The 21,848-nt window shown below is 39.0% G+C and overlaps 1 protein-coding gene across 1 annotated transcript; it reads left to right on the plus strand.

Annotated features, from left to right (window-relative positions):
• Positions 1 to 1,435: 1,435 nt before the first annotated feature.
• LOC105943477 (cytochrome P450 2C21-like) lies at positions 1,436 to 20,378 on the plus strand. The gene is made up of 5 exons (XM_055118659.1): positions 1,436 to 1,454; positions 8,845 to 9,009; positions 18,121 to 18,308; positions 18,504 to 18,508; positions 20,198 to 20,378. The coding sequence occupies exons 1-5, from the start codon at positions 1,436 to 1,438 to the stop codon at positions 20,376 to 20,378; spliced, it is 558 nt and encodes a 185-aa protein (XP_054974634.1).
• The last annotated feature ends 1,470 nt before the right edge of the window (positions 20,379 to 21,848 follow it).

Here is a 21,848-nt window from a genome sequence, read left to right on the forward strand (position 1 = left end):
TTAGATGTCTCTACTTGTTGATTACCTGAAATTTTCCCCAAAATAGGATGCAAGTTTTTTTGAAATAATTTTGTTTTCATAAAGTTGTTCACAATTATTGATTACGTTCAATATTTTAATACCATTCCCACCAACATTATTTCAAATTTTCTCAAGAACCACCAAAGCCTGTCCCAGAGGCAGATGCTAAATAATTTATTTCATATTGCTTGTTACAAACAATTGACTAAAAATGATCCAAAAAGGTTTCCTTAGGAAAAGTGTGAAAATTGTCATCTCATTCTGGAGCCATTAAGCCTTGCATAAGTGATTATTAGCATGTTATTAGAGTTTGGGGCTGGAACAATAGCACAGTGGTGGGTGCGTTTGGCTCCCACATAGCCAACCCAGGATCATTTCCTACGACCCTTTCAGAGAGCAGGCAAGCTGCCGAGAGTATTCTGCCCACATGGAAGAGCCTGACAAGCTACCCGAGGCGTATTCGATATGGCAAAAACAGTAACAACAAATCTCACAATGGAGATGTTACTGGTGCCCGCTCAAGTAAATCGATGAACAATGGGATGACAGTGCTACAGTGCATTACACACACACACACACACACACACACATATGTACACACATACATATATATTTTTATCCAGCTCCCTTCTGTTTATTCTGGTATTTTCTGAGATCTTCTGGCAGAAGGCACTAAGAGAGAACATTTTCTATTTTGCCAGTATAATTATGATTTTGAAACAACACGTACTATTTTATTTTCTCTCATTATAAGGACAGGAGAAGTGAACTTAGGAGTCATTGAGCTATGTAGTCAGGAAGAGTGATGGCAAGGGACTCTACAAAGTATCAGTTTTAATTTCTTTCAAGATCATACATTCCATTCTTTTGAAAAATCTGATGACTTTCATTTCAACATTAAAATATTCTAAGAAGAACTGAACTATTTCTCGTTGGAATGTTCAGAAATACATTTAATTTATAAATACTAAGGTGAACACTCTCAGTTTTTGTTTCTGCCAAAATAGCAAAGTACACTGGAGATAGAGCAATATTTGCCCAGAATTCCAAAGGTAAGGTGTGTGTTTGGTGACAAACTTGCCTCCCATGTTCACAAAATCTTTGGATTCTAAGCTTGGATTTGTATACACTAATGATGTATCTATTCATAGCCCTGGTGATTTTTCTTTCTTGTTTGAGTTTCCTTTTCTTATGGAATTAAAGGTCCAGCAAAGCAAAACTTCCAAGTGGCCCCACCCCTCTCCCAGTCATTGGAAATATTCTACAAATAAATACCAGCGATATCAACAAATCCTTAAGAAAGGTGAGCATGATTTTCTTTTATTCAATTGTTCACATCAAGTAAGACAGGTCAACATTTAAAGGAGATATGGTACCAGACATTATAACTACCAGGAAGTGGTTTTGAAGGAAAATGTCCACTGGATGTCCAGGTATGTGGACATGGCATACCGTAGGAAGATGTCAGAGAGGATGAGATCAATTGGATAATTGCAGACACTGTTAAAAATATGAAATATTTGTTCATATTGTGACCTACTTCAATATGCTCAGATAAGTCTCATGCATGAAGGAAGCGGCAGAGGAACCCAGGTATTGGGACTCGGAGCTGAGATTTTCAGAGTGCTAAGATTGGGACTGGGACTCTTCCACTCAGATTCTCCATTTTCACTAGATAGGCAGTCACACCCAGAGTCTTCCCGTGGAGCCATGTTATCCCATCAATGGCCAACATCCAGAGCATCCAGAGACTATAAAACCAAAATCTTGGAAGTGTGCGGCCACAATGCGGCCGTGCAACACATGAGAGCCTAGTTTTCCCTCTTGGAGAACCTGGCAAGCTACCAAGAATTTTCTGCACGCACAGGAAAGAGTCTGACAAGCTCCCTTGTGCTGTATTCATATGCCAAATAGAGTAACAATGATGGGTCTCATTCTCCTGACCTGAAGAGCCTCTAATGCGCACCATTGGGAAGAACGAGTAAAGAGAGTCTGCTAAAATCCCAAGGTTAGGATGAATGGAGACGTTCTGGGCCCCAGTCAAGCAAATCAATGGTCAATGGGATGACAGTGACAGTGTCAGATTGTGACCTAAACATCCTTTCTCATTATTAGTCCTTTTGTCACTAATGTCTTTCACATTTGTCACAACAAAAACTCTTCTTATTTTATGGAGAATGAATGTACAATATTTTACATTCACTAAAATATTGGCCTAGAATATTAGATTAGATGAAAGAGGATAAATCTGTATTTTACATGAAAGAAAATCCTCAATAATGCAATGGGCTAAAGTTCATAGAAGTTTATTTCAACCTCACATGATGAAAGGGACTGTTAGAAAGTGGCCTCTCTTTCATGGTACTACTCAGTTTTTCTCAGTCTGGTGATTTATAATTTGTTGTTGTTGTTGTTGCTGCTGCTACTGGTTTTTGGGCTACACCCAGTCATATTCAGTGCTCAGTTCTGGCTCTGTGCTCAGTGCTTATTCCTAGCTCTGTGCTCAGGGAGCATTTCTGGCCACTCAGAAAACCATAAAGTGTGCTAGGGATTGAACCTGGGTTGACCATGTGCAGGGAAGTGCCCTATCGCTGCTGTCTTAATCTCTCTGGTTTTGTGTCACTTGTGTCACTAAGCTATTGTCTTTATTTCTTTAGTCATAGTCAAGCCACCTACATAATATTTCTGCTAAGATAGGAGGAGAAATGAAAAGCATGTTGTTACCATTTGTGGAACACTGTAGTATTCTACTAATATCAGCATAATAAATACCGTATATGACAAGCCCAAATTGAATGTCATCTGATCCAGAGATATATTTTGGGACTCAACACTGAAGACAAGGTGCAAAAACAAAAATTAAATAAATGGGACAACTTAAACTTAGAAAGCATTTATACAGTAAAAAATGACTACCACAACATACAGATGCAACCTTCTAATTGGGTTAAGATTTTTGTATATTCAATAGCTACAATCTGGAAAAGACCAGAGTGCTCCAAATCAGATGACTGGTTAAAGAAACTTTGGTACATCTTCACAATGGAATACTATGCAGCTGTCAGAAAAGATGAAGTCATGAAATTTGCATGTATGTGGATCAACGTGGAAAGTATCATGTTGAGTGAAATGAGTCAGAAAGAATGAGACAGACATAGAAAGATTGCCCTCATATGTGGAATATAAAGTACCAGAGAGGTATGAGCTTGTAATGATGCAATTTCTGGCAGAATTTATCTGGACTTAGTTACTAAAATACAAAAATACAGAAATTCAAATCCGTGTTGCCCCTTTGCGGCCACTCAACTTCATATCTCTTCATTCTCAGCAATGGAAAACAAATTATCAAATGCTTCCTTTTCAGCAGGTCCGACTTTGGGGTAGAAACTCCAAACAATAATAGTGAGTTTTTTTTGCTGAAATATTGAATGCAATCAAAGTAAAGTGAAAGTAAAGTGAAATTTACCAGTCACACAGTCAAGGTGGGGGGCTGGGGAGGTGGGGGGATGGTAGAGGTATACTGTGATTCTTGGTGGTGGAATATGTGCACTGGTGAAGGGATGGGTGTTCGAGCATTGTTTAACTGAGACTTAAATCTGAAAGCTTTGTAACTTTACACATGGTGATTCAATAAAAGAATAAATTAAAAAAAATTTTCAGTAGTGCTTATTATTAAGAAAATGTAAATCCAAATCACAATGTTATAATGATTCACTGCAGTCAGAATGACCTATATCAATAAACTATAAACAAGTGTCTGCACAGATATGCACTTAGAACATATATCAAACTGGTCCTCTGGTCTTTTTGTCCCCTTGGGGAGTAGAGGAGGATTCTCCCTGTAATTAAGGAACTGGGACGCTGCTCCAAGTGAACTGGTAGCTATTTTCAGGAACTAGGCCTGTTTTTGTGGGCCTGATGGTTCAGTTTCATTTCAGTGATGCTGTACTGCTTTAGGGACCACTTGGCCACACATAATGATGTTCTGGAGATCATGCAGTATTTGGGGAGCCATGTGCTGACAGCAAATTGGGAACCATTCATGCAAGGCATGTGTTTCAGCCCTTTCAGCTACTCTTTAGGTCCAAAGTTGGTTCATTATTTGGGAACAGTTTGAAATATACACATTCAACAAAACAGGCACACACAATAAAAATGCAAGACAATCTATTATTCTTTATAAAAATAGTTTTTTGAATGGAGAACATAGCAAATGAGGAAAAATAGGAATAAGTAGGAATCTTTAGAAAAGAGTCTATGAAATCTTTACAGATGTACTAGGTTTGGTAGACACTCTGGCTTAGATGAACTTGGCTGATAAAATATGTTCAGGAAATTAGAACAGTAGTGATAAAATGTGTAGAGTTTCCAAAGAGGTTACATTGATTTTAATTGTTACTGTAAATGAGGTGGCTTTTTTTTTTCATTTTAATTTTTTTATTGAGTCACCATGTGGAAAGTTACAAAGTTTTCAGGTTTAAATCTCAGTGTTTGAGTATTATGACCGTGAGGTTGGAAATAGAGATTTAGTTTAGGGTGAAAGGGTTTGTGATTCGGAGACTTGAATGAGAGATTTAGAGATGATAAAATTGAAAATTGAGTTGCCAGTACATACTTGATTAATTTGATATTTCTGAGAAATTATAGAGTGACAAATTTCCTCTAGAGAGTGAGGAAGTGAGGAATCAGAAAGAACTTATTTAAAGTTTATAGCCTTTACTCTCTCTAAATATATTAATTAATTAATTAGTTTTTTTTAACTAGTGAATCACCGGGAGGGTACAGTTACAGATTTACACATTTTCGTGCTCGTGTTTCCCTCATACAATGTTCGAGAAGCCATCCCTTCACCAGTTCCCATTCTCCACCACCAATAAACCCAGTATCCCTTCCACCCCCCAATCCCTTCTCCACCCACCCCACCCCACCTATGTGGTAGGGTATTCCCTTTTGTTCCCTCTCTCCAGGTGGGTGTTGTGGTTTGCAATAGGGGTGTTGAGTGGCCATCATGTTCAATCTATAGTCTACTTGCAGCATGCATCTCCCCTCCAAGCGGGTCCTCCAACCAGATCTTACTTGATGTTACCTTCTCTATCTGAACTGCCTTTTCCCCTAACATGTGAGGCCAACCTCCAAGCCATGGAGCCAAACTCCTGTTACTTATTTCTACTATTCTTGGGTGCTAGTCTTCTATTCTGTTATTTTATATTCCACAGATGTGTGCAATCTTTCTATGTCTCTCTCTCTTTCTGACTCATTTCACTTAGCATGATACTTTCCATGTTGATCCACTTATATGCAAAGTTCATGACTTAATTTTTTCTAACAGCTGCATAGTATTCCATTGTATATAGGTACCAAATTCTATTTTTTGTAAAAGATAATTTATTTATTTTTAATTAGTGAATCAACGTGAGGGTACAGTTACAGATTTATACATTTTTGTGCTCATGTTTCCCCCATACAAAGTTCAAGAACCCATCCCTTCACCAGTGCCCATTCTCTACCACCAGTAAACCCAGCATCTCTCCCACCCTCCCCATTCCCGTCTCCCCCCACCCCACACTGCCACTATGGCAGGGTATTCCCATTTGATCTCTCTCTCTGATTAGGTGTTGTGGTTTGCAATAAAGGTGTTGAGTGGCCATTGTGTTCAGTCTCTAGTCTATATTCGGCATGCATCACCCTTCCCCCGCATGGCCTCCGACCACATTTTACTTGGTGTTCCCTTCTCTGAGTTGCCCAGAATGAGAGACCAGCCTCCAAGCCATGGAGACAACCTCCTGGTACTTATTTATACTAATCTTGGGTGTTAGTCTTATAGTCTATTATTCTATATTCCACAGATGAGTGCAATCTTTCTATGTCTGTCTCTCTCTTTCTGACTCATTTAACTTAGCATGATACTTTCCATGCTGATCCACTTATATGCAAACGTCATGACCTCATTTTTTCTAATAGCTGCATAGTATTCCATTGTATAGATGTACCAGAGTTTCTTTAACCAGTCATCTGTTCTAGGGCACTCGGGTTTTTTCCAGATTCTGGCTATTGTAAACAGTGCTGTGATGAACATATAAGTGCAGATGTCATTTCGACTATAATTTTTGGCTTTTCTGGCATATATTCCCAGCAGTGGTATTGCTGGGTCAATTGGGAGCTCAACCTCTAATTTTTTGAGAATCATCCATATTGTTTTCCAAAAGGGCTGAACTAGTTGGCATTCCCACCAGCAGTGTAGAAGGGTCCCTTTCTCCCCACATCCATGCCAACAGCGGTTGCTTTTGTTCTTTTGGATATGTGCTAGCCTCTGTGGTGTGAGGTGGTATCTCATAGTTGTTTTGATCTGCATCTCTCTGATGATTAGTGATGTAGAGCACTTTTTCATGTGCATTTTGGCCATTCGTATCTCTTCCTTGGTAAAGTTTCTGTTCATTTCTTCACCCCATTTTTTGATGGGGTTGGATGTTTTCTTCTTGTAGAGTTCAACCAGTGCTTTATATACCCTTGATATCAACCCCTTATCTGATGGGTATTGTGTAAATATCCTTTCCCATTCTGTAGATAGTCTTTGTATTCTGGTCACTGTATCTTTTGCGGTGCAGAAACTTTTTAGTTTAATGTAGTCCCATTTGTTGATCTCTGTTTTTACTAGATTGCTTAGTTCCGTGTCATCTTTGAAGATACCTTTATCTTCAATATCGTGGAGTGTTTTGCCGACCTTGCCTTCAATGTACCTTATGGTTTGTGGTCTGATATTGAGGTCTTTAATCCATTTTGATCTGACTTTTGTGCATGGTGTCAGGTCAAGGTCTAAGCACATTTTTTTTGCATGTGGTTGTCCAATTGTGCCAGCACCGTTTGTTAAAGAGGCTTTCCTTGCTCCACTTCACATCTCTTGCTCCCTTATCAAAGATGAGATGATCATACATTTGAGGTTGTGTTTGGGGATATTCCACCCTGTTCCATTGGTCTGCGGCTCTGCCTTTGTTCCAGTACCATGCTGTTTTATTTGTTACTGCTTTGTAGTAGAGTTTAAGGTTGGGGAGGGTGATGCCTCCATCATCTTTTTCCCAAGAATTGTTTTAGCTATCCGTGGAAGTTTATTGTTCCATATAAATTTCAGGATTGCTTGATTCGTTTCTTTGAAGAATGACACGGGTATCCTTATAGGGATCGCATTGAATATGTATAATGCTTTGGGGAGTATTGCCATTTTGACAATGTTTATTCTCCCTATCCATGAGCAGGGGATATGTTTCCATTTCCTCATGTCCTCTTTTTTTTCATGGAGTAGCGTTTTATAGTTTTCTTTGTAGAGGTCCTTTACTTCTTTAGTTAAGCTGATTCCAAGGTATTTGATTTTCTGGGGCACGATTGTGAACGGGATTGCTTTTTTCATTTCCCTTTCCTCTGTCTCATTGTTTGCATATAGGAAGGCCATGGATTTTGGGGTATTGATTTTATAGCCTGCGACTTTACTGTACAGGGTAATTTTTTTCTAAGAGTTTCGTACTAGAGTTTTTAGGCTTCTCTAGGTATAGTATCATATCGTCTGCCAATAGTGAGAGCTTGATTTCTTCCTTTTTGATCTGAATCCCCTTAATATCTTTTTCTTGCCTGATGGTTATTGCTAATACTTCCAGTACTATATTAAAGAGAAGTAGTGAGAGTGGGCAGCCTTGTCTTGTCCCCGATCTTAGAGGAAAGGCTCTTAGTTTTTCTCCATTGATGATAATGCTTGCCATAGGTTTGTGGTAGATGGCTTTGACTGTCTTGAGGAAAGTTCCTCTAAAACCCATTTTGGTGAGAGTTTTTTATCATAAATGGGTGTTGGATCTTTTCAAATGCTTTGTCTGCATTTATTGATATGATCATATGGTTTTTATGTACCAAAATTTCTTTTATCAGTCATCTGTTCTCGAGCACTCGGGTTTTTTCCTGATTCTGGCTATTGTAAACAGTATTGCAATGAACATATAAGTGTAGATGTCATTTCGACTATACTTTTTTCTTCTGAGGGATATATATATATATATGTACATATATATATTTATTTGCCTTTTTGTTCACACCCGGCTATGCTCAGGTGTTACTCTTGGCTTTGCACTCAGGAATCACTTCTGGTGGTGCTCAGGGGACCATGTGGGATGCTGGGAATTGAACCCGGGTTGGTCGCTTGCAAGACAAATATCCTACCCACTGTGCTATTGGTCCAGTCTCACCTTTACTATATTTCAATTAACTTTTTAAAGGTATTTTCCCCTTCCTTTCATAATTCTAATTTTTTTAATTGAGCCACCATGAGATATATAGTTACAAAGCTGTTAATGAGCAGGTTTCAGTCATACAATGATCGAACACCCATCCCCAGTGTGTCACCACTAATGACCCCAGTTTCCCCTCTGGCCACCTCCTTCCTCAAGCCTGCCTCTGTAGCTCTATGGCAGGCAAGGTAGTTTTGAAGTTATGTTAACCTCAAAACTATCTTAACTTCAAAACTATTCCCCTTTACTTTGAACTATTTTATTTTCTAATATTTGATTTTGTTTTCAAAATAAGAAAATTAATCAAATATGATGCTATATTGAGTTGTTTTACATTACTTTTAAGAATTTATTTAGGGGCTGAAGTGTTTGTGCAGTGGCTAGTGCATTTGCCTTGTATGTCACCAACCTGGGTTCAATCCCTGAGACTCAATATGGTCCCTGAGTCTGACAGAAATGATCCTCAAGCACAGAGCAGGAGTAAGCCCTGAGCACCATGGTATGTGGCCAAAACAACAACAATAAAAATAAAAAACAAAGTTATTCATTTATCAAGTCATTTTGACACACCATTTTTATGAAAAACATAATAAAAAACCTGAATTTACTATGGCCAACTTTATCATGACCATATTGGCTGTATTTGTTGCGGGAACAGAGACAATGACTACTACCCTCACATATGGACTCCTGCTCTTACTGAAGTACCCGGAGATCACAGGTATGATCAGGATAATGCACAGGATAAAATTCCAGGCAGGTATTGGCAGTCAACACTGTTGACTGTTCTACGCTTTACCAGCCAAGACACTGCACAAACAAACATTCATCATTAGGACACCCTCATATCAATGTATGTATTCAAGTTAGATTATCATACAAAAATGAAATTGTATCATAAATTCATATGGCAGAGGCTATTGGTTTCCTTGCTATGGTGGAATGTGATCCAGTTGTATTACTTTCAAGTAACAAACAGCCAAAAAATTTCATTCATTCCTATACCTCTATGCTTATTATGTTACCTGAGTGTATTTTCCCCAAATCTTTAAATATTTCAGAAGCTCTTTGTTCATCATACTTCCCTATTACTTCAATTTTTATTTTCCACTTGGGTTTTTTGATCTATGATATCTGTTTATGATTTTTCTTTATTTTTCTCCAACATTGTCCCTTACTGCGCCATTTTATGTTCATTCTGATTTTAATAGTAGTTGATATTGAATTTATTGATTCTCATCTAGATAAAACTAAACCTTTCAATATGAGAAGGTAAAGTTTTAAATTCGGAGCTGCTGAGAGTGAAACGGACCTTCTGTGCCTAAAGACTTTGATTCCAGAGGCCTAACACATTCGGGCATCCAGCGCAGCTTCTTACAGCAATGCACTGGGACTGTGAACTGGGCTACAACTCGTGTAGCCCGGGGGTGGATCTTTTCTCCCCACCCTGTCTTCCTGCACAGAAAATGGTGGCGGCAGCAACATCCACAGGGCAGGAGCCATCTTCTAGGACTCCTAACCCAGAGGTATACTATTTTTTTACACTGGGGGCTCCTAGAGAATCATGGGAAGTGGGTGTAACCAGCACGCCCTCATCCCAGATAAATTCTGAGCTGCCGAGAGTGAAACAGACGGACCCTCTGCGCGTAAAGACTTTGATTTCAGAGACTTCTTACAGCAATGCACTGGGACTGTGAGCTGGGCTATGCAATTTCTGGCAGAATTTTCGCTGGACTTTATACAGAAATCCAAAACGGCTGTGTCCGCGTAACTTAACATCTATAATTGTCAGCAATGTGAAACGGTTTCTTTTTAACAGGTCTGACTTGGGGGGGAAACTCCAAATAATAACAGTGAGTTTTTGTTGAAATATTGAAGGTTATTAAAGTAGCAGCCATTTCTCTGGACTGCGAACTAAGCAACAGCCCCCATGCTGGCCAAGAAGAGGAAGTATCCCTCTTTCACGGTTGTTTCCCATTTTCAGGGAGAAACGAGACTTGGCGTCCACTATGCTATGAGGCGCGGGAAGGGGGATGAGGGGGGAATAAAAGGAAAAGCAAAAAGGAAATAAAAAGAGTTATGTACTTGGAGCAGTGGGGCTACATATCTCTTCATTCTCAGCAATGGAAAACTAATTATCAAATGCTTCCTTGGTAGTAGGGCTGTCTTTCTTGGGGAGAAACTCCAACAACAATAGTGAGTTTTGTGTTGAAATATGGTAAAGAGAAAATGAAGTGAAATTCACCAGTTATACAGTTGGGAGTGGGGGGCTGGGGCGGGGGGGTTTGGTGGTGGAATATGGGCACTGGTGAAGGGATGGGTGTTTGAATATTGTATAACTGAGACATAAACCTGAGAACTTTGTAACTTTCCACATGGTGATTCAATAAAAACTGAAAAAAAATAAAAAGCATCAAAAAAAAAAGAGAAGGTAAAATTTAAAATCATTGAATTTGAGTATCATAAGACTAAAATTCTTATAACTATAGTCACAGATTTTCCTATATTCCATTGCTAGGTTGGCAGCATGTTACTGAGAAATTGGCTTATAGTTGTAATAGCAGTGACTTAAGATTCTAACTCATTTAGTTAGTAGTTATGTGATGTCAGACTCATCACCACCTTTTTCCATATCTAAAACCCTAAGCTAATTTAAGAGAAAACAATATTTTTGTGCTGGAGTGATAGCACAGCATGTAGGGCTTTTGCCTGGCATGTGGCCGACCCGGGTTTGATTCCCAGCATCCCATATGGTCCCCTTTCCACTGCCAGGAGTAATTCCTGAGTGCAGAAGCAGGAATAACCCCTGAGCATAGCCAGGTGTGACCCAAAAAGCAAAAGAAGAAGAAGAAGAAGAAGAAGAAGAAGAAGAAGAAGAAGAAGAAGAAGAAGAAGAAGAAGAAGAAGAAGAAGAAGAAGAAGAAGAAGAAGAAGAAGAAGAAGAAGAAGAAGAAGAAGAAGAAGAAGAAGAAGAAGAGGAAGAGGATGAAGAAGAAGAGGAAGAAGAGGAAGAAGGGGAAGAAGAAGAAGAAGGGGAAGAAGAAGAAGAAGAAGAAGAAGAAGAAGAAGAAGAAGAAGAAGAAGAAGAAGAAGAAGAAGCAGAAGAAGCAGAAGCAGACGAAGAAGAAGAAGAAGAAGAAGAAGACGAAGAAGAAGAAGAAGAAGAAGAAGAAGAAGAAGAAGAAGAAGAAGAAGAAGAAGAAGAAGAAGAAGAAGAAGAAGAAGGGATAACAATATTTCTTAACATTCATTGTGTTTTCCTCATATAATAAGTCACCCAAGTGGTTATTTCCCCCTTTTTATTCATTTACTGTGAGGTACAGTAACAGATATTTCATGTTTGAGCTTCAATCATACAATTATCAAACAGCCATCCTTTCATCAGTGCATGTTTTCCACTGGGGATTAAAATCCCCAGTGTCCCCCCTCTCCCCATTCCAAACCTTCCCCTGCCTGTGTGGCAGATAATTTGCACAGTACTCTCTACTTTGGTTACATTTGATATGTCTACACCAGTCCCACCACCACTCATACCTGCTGAAAAGGCAATGTAGACAATTTGTTTTGTATTGCTTGTTATGGATAAAATATAATGTCGCAGCTGCGCATTCTAGGAAATCTAAAATTTTAATAATTTTGGTCTGGAGAGATAGCAAAGCAAGTTCTTGGGTTTTAGATTCGTGTGTGTCTCTGGATCATAGATGTGTGGGACTTTAAATAGATGGTAGCCATATGTGGGCATCATCTCAGAGTCCCATCGTGGCGGGGGAAGGAGAGGGGCCGATTCCTCCCCTGTGCCATGAGGCCTGGCTTTTACCGCCAGCACCACAGCTATATACCCGGAGCTTTTGCTGAGTTCTAGAATATGGCGGCCACTGCGAATCCTAGGGGGCAGGCGGAGGGACTCCACCTGCTACCATGTGGAGTGGCCTGGTGAAAGTGGCCTCTTGCAAAGTCCAGAACCATTTCTGCAGCAAGCTGCTCAGGTCTGAAATTCATTCAAGTGTTTTTTTAAGTGTTTTTCTAGGTAATTATTTGTCATACTTAAATGACAGTTTAAGTTTCAAAGAAATAAAACTAACCAAATTACAGCTATAAATATAAAGCAATATATGAAAACTGTTACCTCAACTTAAAATAGTCTCGCTTTCCACTGCTGCACGAGCATGATCCCAGAGGCCAACCAAACTACTTTGGGCACCAGCAGCTCGCAGAAATGTCTCTAGACTGTGAACTGCCCCATGCGGCACAAGAGGGAAGGGTTTTTCTCTCTCGGCCCTTCTTTTCTTAGCACAGCATGGCGACCACCACTTCATGAGCACAAAAAGAGATATGAGCCGGCAGCAATGGGACACTCAGGAGATCCCGGGATGAGGGTGGTACCAGCTCCGCCCTCCGTTGAGATTTAAGCGCATTGCCACACATATGTGGCCTTTCCACTGATGCACGACCCTGATTCCAGAGGCCAACTAAATTACTTTGGGCATGAGCAACTCGCAGAAATGTCTCTAGACTGTGACCTGAACCACTGCCCTATGAGGTGCAAGGAGGGAAGGGTTTTTCTCTCTCGGCTTTTGCATTTTATGAGCACCACAAAAGGGAAGTAAAAGCTTGCAGTGATGAAATTTCTGGCAGAAATTACCCTGGACTTTGTTACTAAAACACAGAAATCTCTTAATTGTCAGCAATGTAAAACATTATCAAATGGTTCCTTTTCAACAGGTCTGACTTTGAGGGGAAACTCCATACATTATGTAATAGTGAGATTTTTTTCTTGAAATAATGAAGGTAATCAAAGTAAAGAGAAATCTATCAACTACACAGGTGGGGAGTGGGGTGGCGGGGAGGTATACTGGGGCTCTTGGTGGTGGAAAATGCGCACTGGTGATGGGATGGGTGTTGAGCATTGTATAACGGAGACTTGAGACTGAAAGCTATGTAACTTTCCACATGGTGATTCAATTGAAAAAAAAGCAACTGTCACTGTCACTGTCATCCCGTTGCTCATCGATTTTTTCGAGCGGGAACCAGTAATGTCTCTCTTTGAGAGACTTATTGTTACTGTTTTTGGCATATCCAATACACACGGGTAGCTTGCCAGGCTCCGCCGTGTGGGCTCCATACTCTCAGTAACTTGCCGGGCTCTCCGAGAGGGGCGGAGGAATTGACCTCGGGTCGGCCGCTTGAAAGTTGAAAGCCAACCGCTGTGCTATTGCTCCAGCCCATATTTACAACATATAATTCATATTTATATATATTGTTTATAATGGGCTGGAGTGATAGCACAGCAGTAGGGCGTTTTCCTTGCATGCAGCCGACCTGGGTTTTCTTCCTCTGTCCCTCTCGGAGATCCTGGCAAGCTACCAGAGTATCTCACCCACACGGAAGACCCTTCCAAGCTCCCCGTGGCATAACCGATATGCCAAACACAGTAACAACAACTCTCACAATGGAGACATTACTGGTGCCCGCTGGAGCAAATTGACAAACAGTGGGATGACAGTGACCGTGAAAGTGATTGCTTATAATAGAATTCATATCATATATCATATATATTAACATTCTATATATGATATACAACACATCATATGTATTACATATGATATACATATTCCATATCAGATAGGATATATAGAATTTTATTATACATTGTAATATATCATATAATGGATATTATATAAAGACATGTCATAATTACATAATGTATTGCAGTTGTATATTTTGTAACATTTTATTGCATGATATCTATTATATGCAATGAATTCATTATACATAATATATACATTTATATATGAAATATATATTTAGTTGAATTTAAGATACCCAAGAACTGGAAATTATGATCCTTTTAAAATAAAACTTAAGGGTGACTCCAATGGTGGGTGCCCCCTTCCTTTGGAGCTCAGGTACCTCATCCCATCGCGGAAGACCGAACTTAGCTGTGGCAGTGTGGCAGGAAAAAGATTCTTTTAATCAGCTGCTGCAGTGGTGAAACACACATATTTGAAAACGAGCACTGATTTTGCCACTAATGCCCAGTCCGTCCTCCAAACATGGCTACCAGTTAATCTCCCTTTCCATATAACATAAGACCCACACCTTCATCTCAGACTCTTATGCTGAATGCTCCCCAGAGCAACGTGGCAATCTCTTAATACATTAGGCCAATAGCCCTTAGCCCCAATTCCAATCAACATTTTTCCCAAACCCACAAAAATGACACTGAGTACAAATAAAAAATATAACCCCAATCTTTGATAAGAGTTCAGGCCAAAGAACATGTACCAAATCAGCACAAGAGGCTTCACACAAGTGACCCAGTAGCACCAAAGAGAAAGGTAAATACCTTGAAGGGGAAAGAAGAGATCACCACTCACCGAGTTCCCACAGAGTACTCCCTGGCAGTCACAGGAATACACTGATAGTATTTTGGAAGGAACCAACTCAAGACCACCACAAGCACCATGGAAAAACAGCACAGAACACCCCATATCCCACCACAAGGAATGGATGAAGATAGCCCTGATCTCTCAACAAGGAGTACCTGCATTCATAATCTCTCTGATAAAGAATCAGAGACAAATGATGTGGACATCAATGAGTTCAAAGAAACAGTGGAATGGACATCCAATAAAATATAGGAGAATATGAGAGAGAAACAATAGAATGGACAGTCAATAAGATAAAGGAAGAAATGAAAACATAAACAAGAAAAATACAAACAGAAATGTCAATAATAAAACAAAATTGGTAGATGAAATAAAAAACTCAGTGGGTGCCCTCAACATAGAGTAACAACAGTTGAAGACAGAATCAGTGAGCCTGAAGATGAGCTGCAGAAAATATCCAGGCAACAATAAAAGATGGAAACGGACCTCAAAATAGTTCAAGGGCCTGCAAACAGGGGATGAATTCAAGAGGCAAAACACAGGAATTACCGGAGTCCAATAGGGACAGTGAGGCATCCTCAATGAGGCAGCAACAGTAAAAGACATTGTTGCTGAAAAATTCCCAGAGCTGGAGAATGCAGGCATCCAGATCCAAGGAGCTTGAAGGCTACCAGCTAAAAGAAACTCTAGTAAAAGAAAAACTCCAAGACATCCCTAATCAGAATAATGAATACCATAGATAGAGAAACAATACTGCAAGCTGCTAGATCAAAGAAAGAAATTATGTACAAAGGAGTGTCCCCTAGATTTATAGCAGACTTATCAGATGAAACCCTCCTTGGATATAGTTAGAAAATTTAAATGAATGCCTCACCAAAAATACTTTATCTGGCTAGATTCTCACGCATACTTGGAAGAATGATACACTGCTTCATGGATAAACAGCTCAGGAACTTCACTCAAACCCAAACTTAAAAGAAGGACCGAAGAGGCTACTCTAAGACAAAACAACATCAAAAGCACAACTACTTTCTACAGAAATATGGCACAAAACTCCATGACAATAATGTCTCTCAATGTCAATGGCCTAAATACACCAATTAAGAGGCATTGAGTGGCAAAATGGATTGAAAAACTGAATCCAATAATCTTCTGCCTATAAGAACTATGTTTGAATAGTCAGAGCAAGCACAGACTCAATATTAAAGACCTGAAAACAATTCTTCAAGCAAACAATTTCAAGAAGGCTGGGGTGGGTATATTAGTACCTGACAACATAGATTTCAGCCTGAAAAAGGTTAGAAAGGAAAGCGAAGGCAATTTATTGATGATCAAGAAATATACACATCAGGAAGAAATTACATTCCTAATATTTATGTTCCAAATGAGGGACCAGTAAAATATTTCAAACAACTGCTAATAGACTTCAAGGAAGACATTGGTAGTAAAAAAATAGTAGTTGGAGACTTCAACACAGCTTGATCATCTCTTGATAGAATAACAACAGTAAAACGGAAAAAAATACGTGAAAAAAACCCCAGAAAAACTGACACAACCGAAAAAACTAAAACAAAAACTAGGAAATTCTGGTAACCCAAACATTAAAGCTAGTAACTATCTCACAGTGATTCAATAAAATTTTAAAAATTAATAAAATGGGAAATACTGGTTGTAAATAAAGAAATGGAGGAGAGGTGGCTTGTAGGTATATATAGGACTTTTTATCCTCCAAAGGTCAAATACACATTTTTCTCCAATGCACATGAAACATTCTCCAAGATATATCACATGCTGGACCATAAAATATATTTCCATAAAATCAAGAAGATAAAAATTATATCAACTATCTTTCCAGAACATGATGCACTGAAAATAGAATTTAGTGACATATGGAACCAGAGAATAGTATCAAATACCTGGAAAGTAAAACATCTCACTGCTGAACAACCAGTAGATTGGAGGAAATCAAAGACGAAATCAAAAGTTCTTGTAAATAAATGAGAATGAGGATATGACTACCAGAACTTGTGGAACACAGCACAAGCAGTGTTAAGAGGAAAATATATAGCTCTACAGATATTTATCAGAAAGGAAGAAAGGGCCCACATGAAGAACTTAAATCCTCTGCTTAAGATCTGGAAAATGACCACAAAAGAATCCAGACCAGGCAGGAGGAAGGTAATAATACAATAGAGCAGAAATTAAATTAGATCTGGAACCCCAAAAAACTATATGAAAGACCAATGAAACCAAGAGGTGGTTCTTTTTTTTTTTTCTATTTTTTTATTGAGTCACCATGTGGAAAGTTACAAAGTTTTCAGGTTTAAATCTCAGTTATACAATGCTCGAATACCCATCCCTTCACCAGTGCTCATATTCTACCACCAAGAATCCCAGTATAGCTCCACCCCGCCCCCCACACCCCTAACCCCCCCACGCCCCTAGCCCCCCACCCTAAGCCCCCCCCGCCTGTATAACTAATAAATTTCACTTTACTTTCACTTTGATTGCATACAATATTTCAACAAAACTCACTATTATTGTTTGGAGAGTCTCTCCCCTAAAGTCAGACCTGCTGAAAAAGAAGCATTAGATAATTTGTTTTCCATTGCTGAGGATGAAGAGGTATGAGGTCGAGTGACCACATTTAGCGGCCTCTCAGTTTTGGGTTTCTGTATTTTAGTATTTTAGTAACTAAGTCCAGAGGGATATCTGCCAGAAGTTGCATCGTTGCCAACTTGTACTTCTCAGTTACATTATATTCCACATATGAGTGCAATCTTTCTATGTCTGTCTCTTTCTTTCTGACTCATTTCACTCAACATGATACTTTCCATGTTGATCCATTTATATGCAAATTTCATGACTTCATGTTTTCTGAGAGGTGGTTCTTTAAGTAAATGAACAAGATTGACAAACCATTAGCAAGACTCAGAGAGAGAGAGAGAGAGAGTGAGAGAGAGATAAAGAGAAGAAAAGTGCCTGCCATAGAGGCAGACTGAGGATGAGGTGGGGGTGGGAGGAAGGAAATTGGGGGCATTGTTGGTGGGAAGTGTACACTGGTGTAGGGGTTGATGCTGGAACGTTGTTAAGATTGAAACCCAATCGTGGACAACTTTGTAACTGTTTATCTTTTGTTAACTCAAAAAATAATTTCTTTTTAAAGTACAGAATAGCTTCCTTTGGTGTAAGAAAGGAAGAAGACTAACTCCACATTTGGTTTTATATTTTATTTTTTAAAATATTTTATTAAAGTACCAAGATTTACAATTCTCATGTTCAGTTTTAATAAACTTTCATTTGTAATATACAAAAGAAAAAACCTAAGACTTAGAGCAAGCCAGCATAATTTTCCTAATTCTCATCTTCCACCAGAATGTAGCATGATTAAGAAAGTGAAATCTTGTCCCTTTTGTATAAATGCCAATTTTTCTCTTACCCAGCTAAATCCAAGGAGGAGATTGAGCATGTGATTGGCAGACACCGGAGTCCTTCAATGCTGGACAGGAGCAACATGCCCTACATGGATGCCTTGATACATGAAATCCAGAGATATATCTACATTGTCCCCAAGAGCCGGCCTCATGCTGCGACTCATAACATTAAGTTCAGAGAATACCTTATTCCTAAGGTAAAATTTTTTCCTCTATACTTCTCCTTAGGAATCTTAGGTTACCAGCCCTTTAAGTGTGCAAATATAATCTACTTGAGTCTATACACTCCTCTTCTTTGGAGCTTTCTTTTCTTGGATTTATTATTTTTGTGTTCAGCCTTTGTTTCAGTACTGGACCTAAAACCAAAAATGTTGATTTTTTTTGTCTTATAGTCAGGGTATGAACAACAAATTTTTTAAACCTACCCTCAGATAAAGTCACAAAAATGGAAAACTCAGGAACTCTTTCTTTTTCAAGTGCTTTCTGTAATTCAGAACCTCCATGCTTTTGACTCTTTTCCAGTGTGTATTTCATAGTTTGTAGTAATTATTTGTTGGAGAGTTCTTTCAAAAGAAGTTTCATAGCTATAACGACTCTATCAATATTTCTCATTTTTTCTGAGCTATTGCAAAATACTCCTTTCAAAGTGTGAATGTATCACATGATTTGAAAGTTTGGGTTTTTGTTTTTTTTTATTTTTTTTTATTTATTTTTTTTTTAGCACAAACTTTTTATTCTTTTTTTTTTTTATTGCTTTTTGGGTCACACCCAGCGATGCTCAGGGGTTACTCCTGGCTTTGCACTCAGGAATTGCTCCTGGCAGTGCTTGGGGGACCATATGGGATGCCGGGGATCGAACCCAGGTCGGCCGCGTGCAAGGCAAATGCCCTACCCGCTGTGTTATCGCTCCGGCCCCGGGTTTTTGTTTTTGTTTTGGCATTTTGAATCACACCGGGTGCCGCTCAGGGGTTTCTCCTGGTTCTGCACTCAGGAATTACTCCAGGCGGTGCGAGGGGACCATATGGGATGGCCCAGATGGAATCCAGTCTGGCTGTGCTCAAGGCAAGTGCCCAGCCAGCTATGCTATCATTCTGGCCTCTGATTTGAAATTCTTGTGTGATAATATAATCAACATACCACGATATATTTCTATTGAGTATTTTTTTAGTAATTGTGGCATTGTCCTCTGCAGTTTGTTTTTTTATATGTTGGTATTTATTGATCCCTTATGAGGAATGCAGATTATTCTATCTTTTTTAAAACTTATTACTTTTAGTAGATACACAGTTAAATTGCTGGTAGGTGTTTTTCTGTTAAGTTTAGGAGAAAACTATGTTATTTGTTCATTTTAACTTAGAATTAAGAGTTTGGGTATGGCTCACGCTGTTTCTTAATCCAAAAATTTGAGTTGTGGGGAGTCACAACAGAGAATCTGAAGTGTCAAGGAAGTTCTCACCACTCTGGGAGGGAACTGCAACTTCTATGTCACTGCATGATATTTGCATTCTTTCTGGTATCTGTCTTCTTTTCTTTTTTTTTTCTTTTTGGGTCGCACCTGGCGATTTACAGGGGTTACTCCTGGCTCATGCACTCAGGAATCATTCCAGATGGTCCTCACGGGACCATAAGGCATACTGGGAATTGAACCTGGGTCGGTCGCGTGCAAGGCAAATGCCCTACCTGCTTTGCTATCGCTCCAGCCCCTCTGATTTCTTTTCTCAATTCTCTAGCAATAACACAATGGTAGAGTTTAAAGATGATACTAAGTTTTGGAGGCATTGGCAGGAATAAGGGAAGTAACAAGGTGTGAAAAAGAACTCAGAAACTAACATTAGTGAGATGTTACCATTTTAGATTACTACAGACAGGAGAAGGAGTCTGTCTCTGTATTCCAGGGAGATTTTTTAGGAAAGAGAGAGGAATGCCTCAACATGTAAGAGAATTCAGAGGCTTACTAACTGGTGGCCTGTCAAGGTGGAACTGAAGAAATAAATATGATGATATTTATAATATATAACCCTTTGAATTTATCCCTGTCTGATTATTCAAACACTATTAAAATAACCTGTTTTTGTTTCATTTTCAGGAAAAAGAGTATGTGTTGGAGAGGACTTGGTCCATATGGAGTTGTTTACATTTCTGACTACTATTTTACAGCATTTTACCTGAAACCTCTGGTTGATCCAGAGGACATTGATGCCACTTCAGTTCTCAATGGAGTAGGCTCCGTTCTTCCCTTCTATAAACCACATTTCATTCCAGTCTAAAGAAATTATTGACTGCCAGATTGCAGAGCAATGCCTTCTGGCCTGTGTATTAGACATTACCCACCTACTACTTCATAGCAGAAATGACATTCCTGAATGCTGTCACTTTAAATTTCCCACTCCACAAGATTCAGTTCAAATTTCTTGCATGAAATAAATCTGCTCTGTATCTAGTAAAGCTACTATTTTGTTTTTATTTAGGTAGCGTTTGTTACTATTTAGGAAGCATTATAAACAATCACTGTCACTGTCATCCCTTTGCTCATTGATTTACTTGAGCGGGCATCAGCAATGTCTCCATTGTGAGACTTGTTACTATTTTTGGCATATCGAGTACACCATGGGTAGCTTGCCAGGCTCAGCCATGTGGGTGCAATACTCTCAGTAGCTTGCTGGGCTCTACGAGAGGGGCGGAGGATTCGGACATGGGTCGACCACGTGAAAGGCGAATGCCATACCTCTGTGCTATCGCTCTAAGGACAAACACAACTCAAAGCAAAACTCAACACAAAAACATTATTTTTTTAATTTTTCAAGTAAAATATGTGAAAATGCATATACTCACTTATGTCTACTGCAATGTTGAGTACAACAGCCAAGATATAGAAATAAATCATGAATTTTTTCAGCAAGAGATGAATGAGTAACAATGCATTGGTGCATTAACACGATAGAATACAATACAGACATAGGAAAGATGTAATCATAAAATTTCTTGCAACTTGGATGGAGCTTGAGGAAATCATGTCTTCTAATAGGGAATGGGACAAATATTGGATTATCTTACTCATCTTTGGTACATGGAGAAAGAAACAAAGGAGTGGTAATATCAAGTTATAACCCTTGGCTCTGTATTCCAAAACTGAGAATACAAATTGGGGTGGAATAGGGGAGGTGTTGGGAATGGAAGTCACATAATGACATTGGTGGAGGGTTTTAACACTTTTATGGTGGCAAGGTAAGATAAATGTTAACACTTTTGTAAACATGTGACCTAACATATTATAAATCATTTGACCCTCTCTGAAGAGTGGAGTTCTTTTTTTTCTCTCTTTTAATGCACTGTATTTACGTAGTTACATTTTTGATAACAATATTGCAGCACCAATCCCACCACCAGTGTCAGTTTTCCTCCACTAAAGTTCCCAGGTTTCCTCCCATAGCTCCCAATCCCTCTCCGGCCTGACCTTTATAAGTTCAGTTGTAGAAGTTTCGGTCCCTTGAGTTCAGTGTTGCTGACTATGCGATTTGGATATTTGGCCCTATCATTTTTTATCATCATCTTTTGTACCTTAACTTTGTACCTGACCTGGTCCCATTTGCTTCTCATTTGTCTATTCTGTCCCTCCCCTGGTGGAATTATTTTCTGATTGGAATTTACTCTAAAAACACCAATTTATTGATCATTAACCACATGACTACCTTTGATGTTTGTTTCTGCAATATACCAAAGTTCACTTGAGGTGAAAC

The sequence above is a fragment of the Sorex araneus genome, chromosome 11, assembly GCF_027595985.1.
Source record: "Sorex araneus isolate mSorAra2 chromosome 11, mSorAra2.pri, whole genome shotgun sequence".
NCBI classification, from domain to species: domain Eukaryota; kingdom Metazoa; phylum Chordata; class Mammalia; order Eulipotyphla; family Soricidae; genus Sorex; species Sorex araneus.

Excerpts from the sequence above, each read along its gene's own strand:
- LOC105943477 (XM_055118659.1), top strand. Across the intron at positions 9,010-18,120 it reads GAAGTACCCGGAGATCACAG|CTAAATCCAAGGAGGAGATT; the intron begins GTATGATCAGGA and ends TCTCTTACCCAG.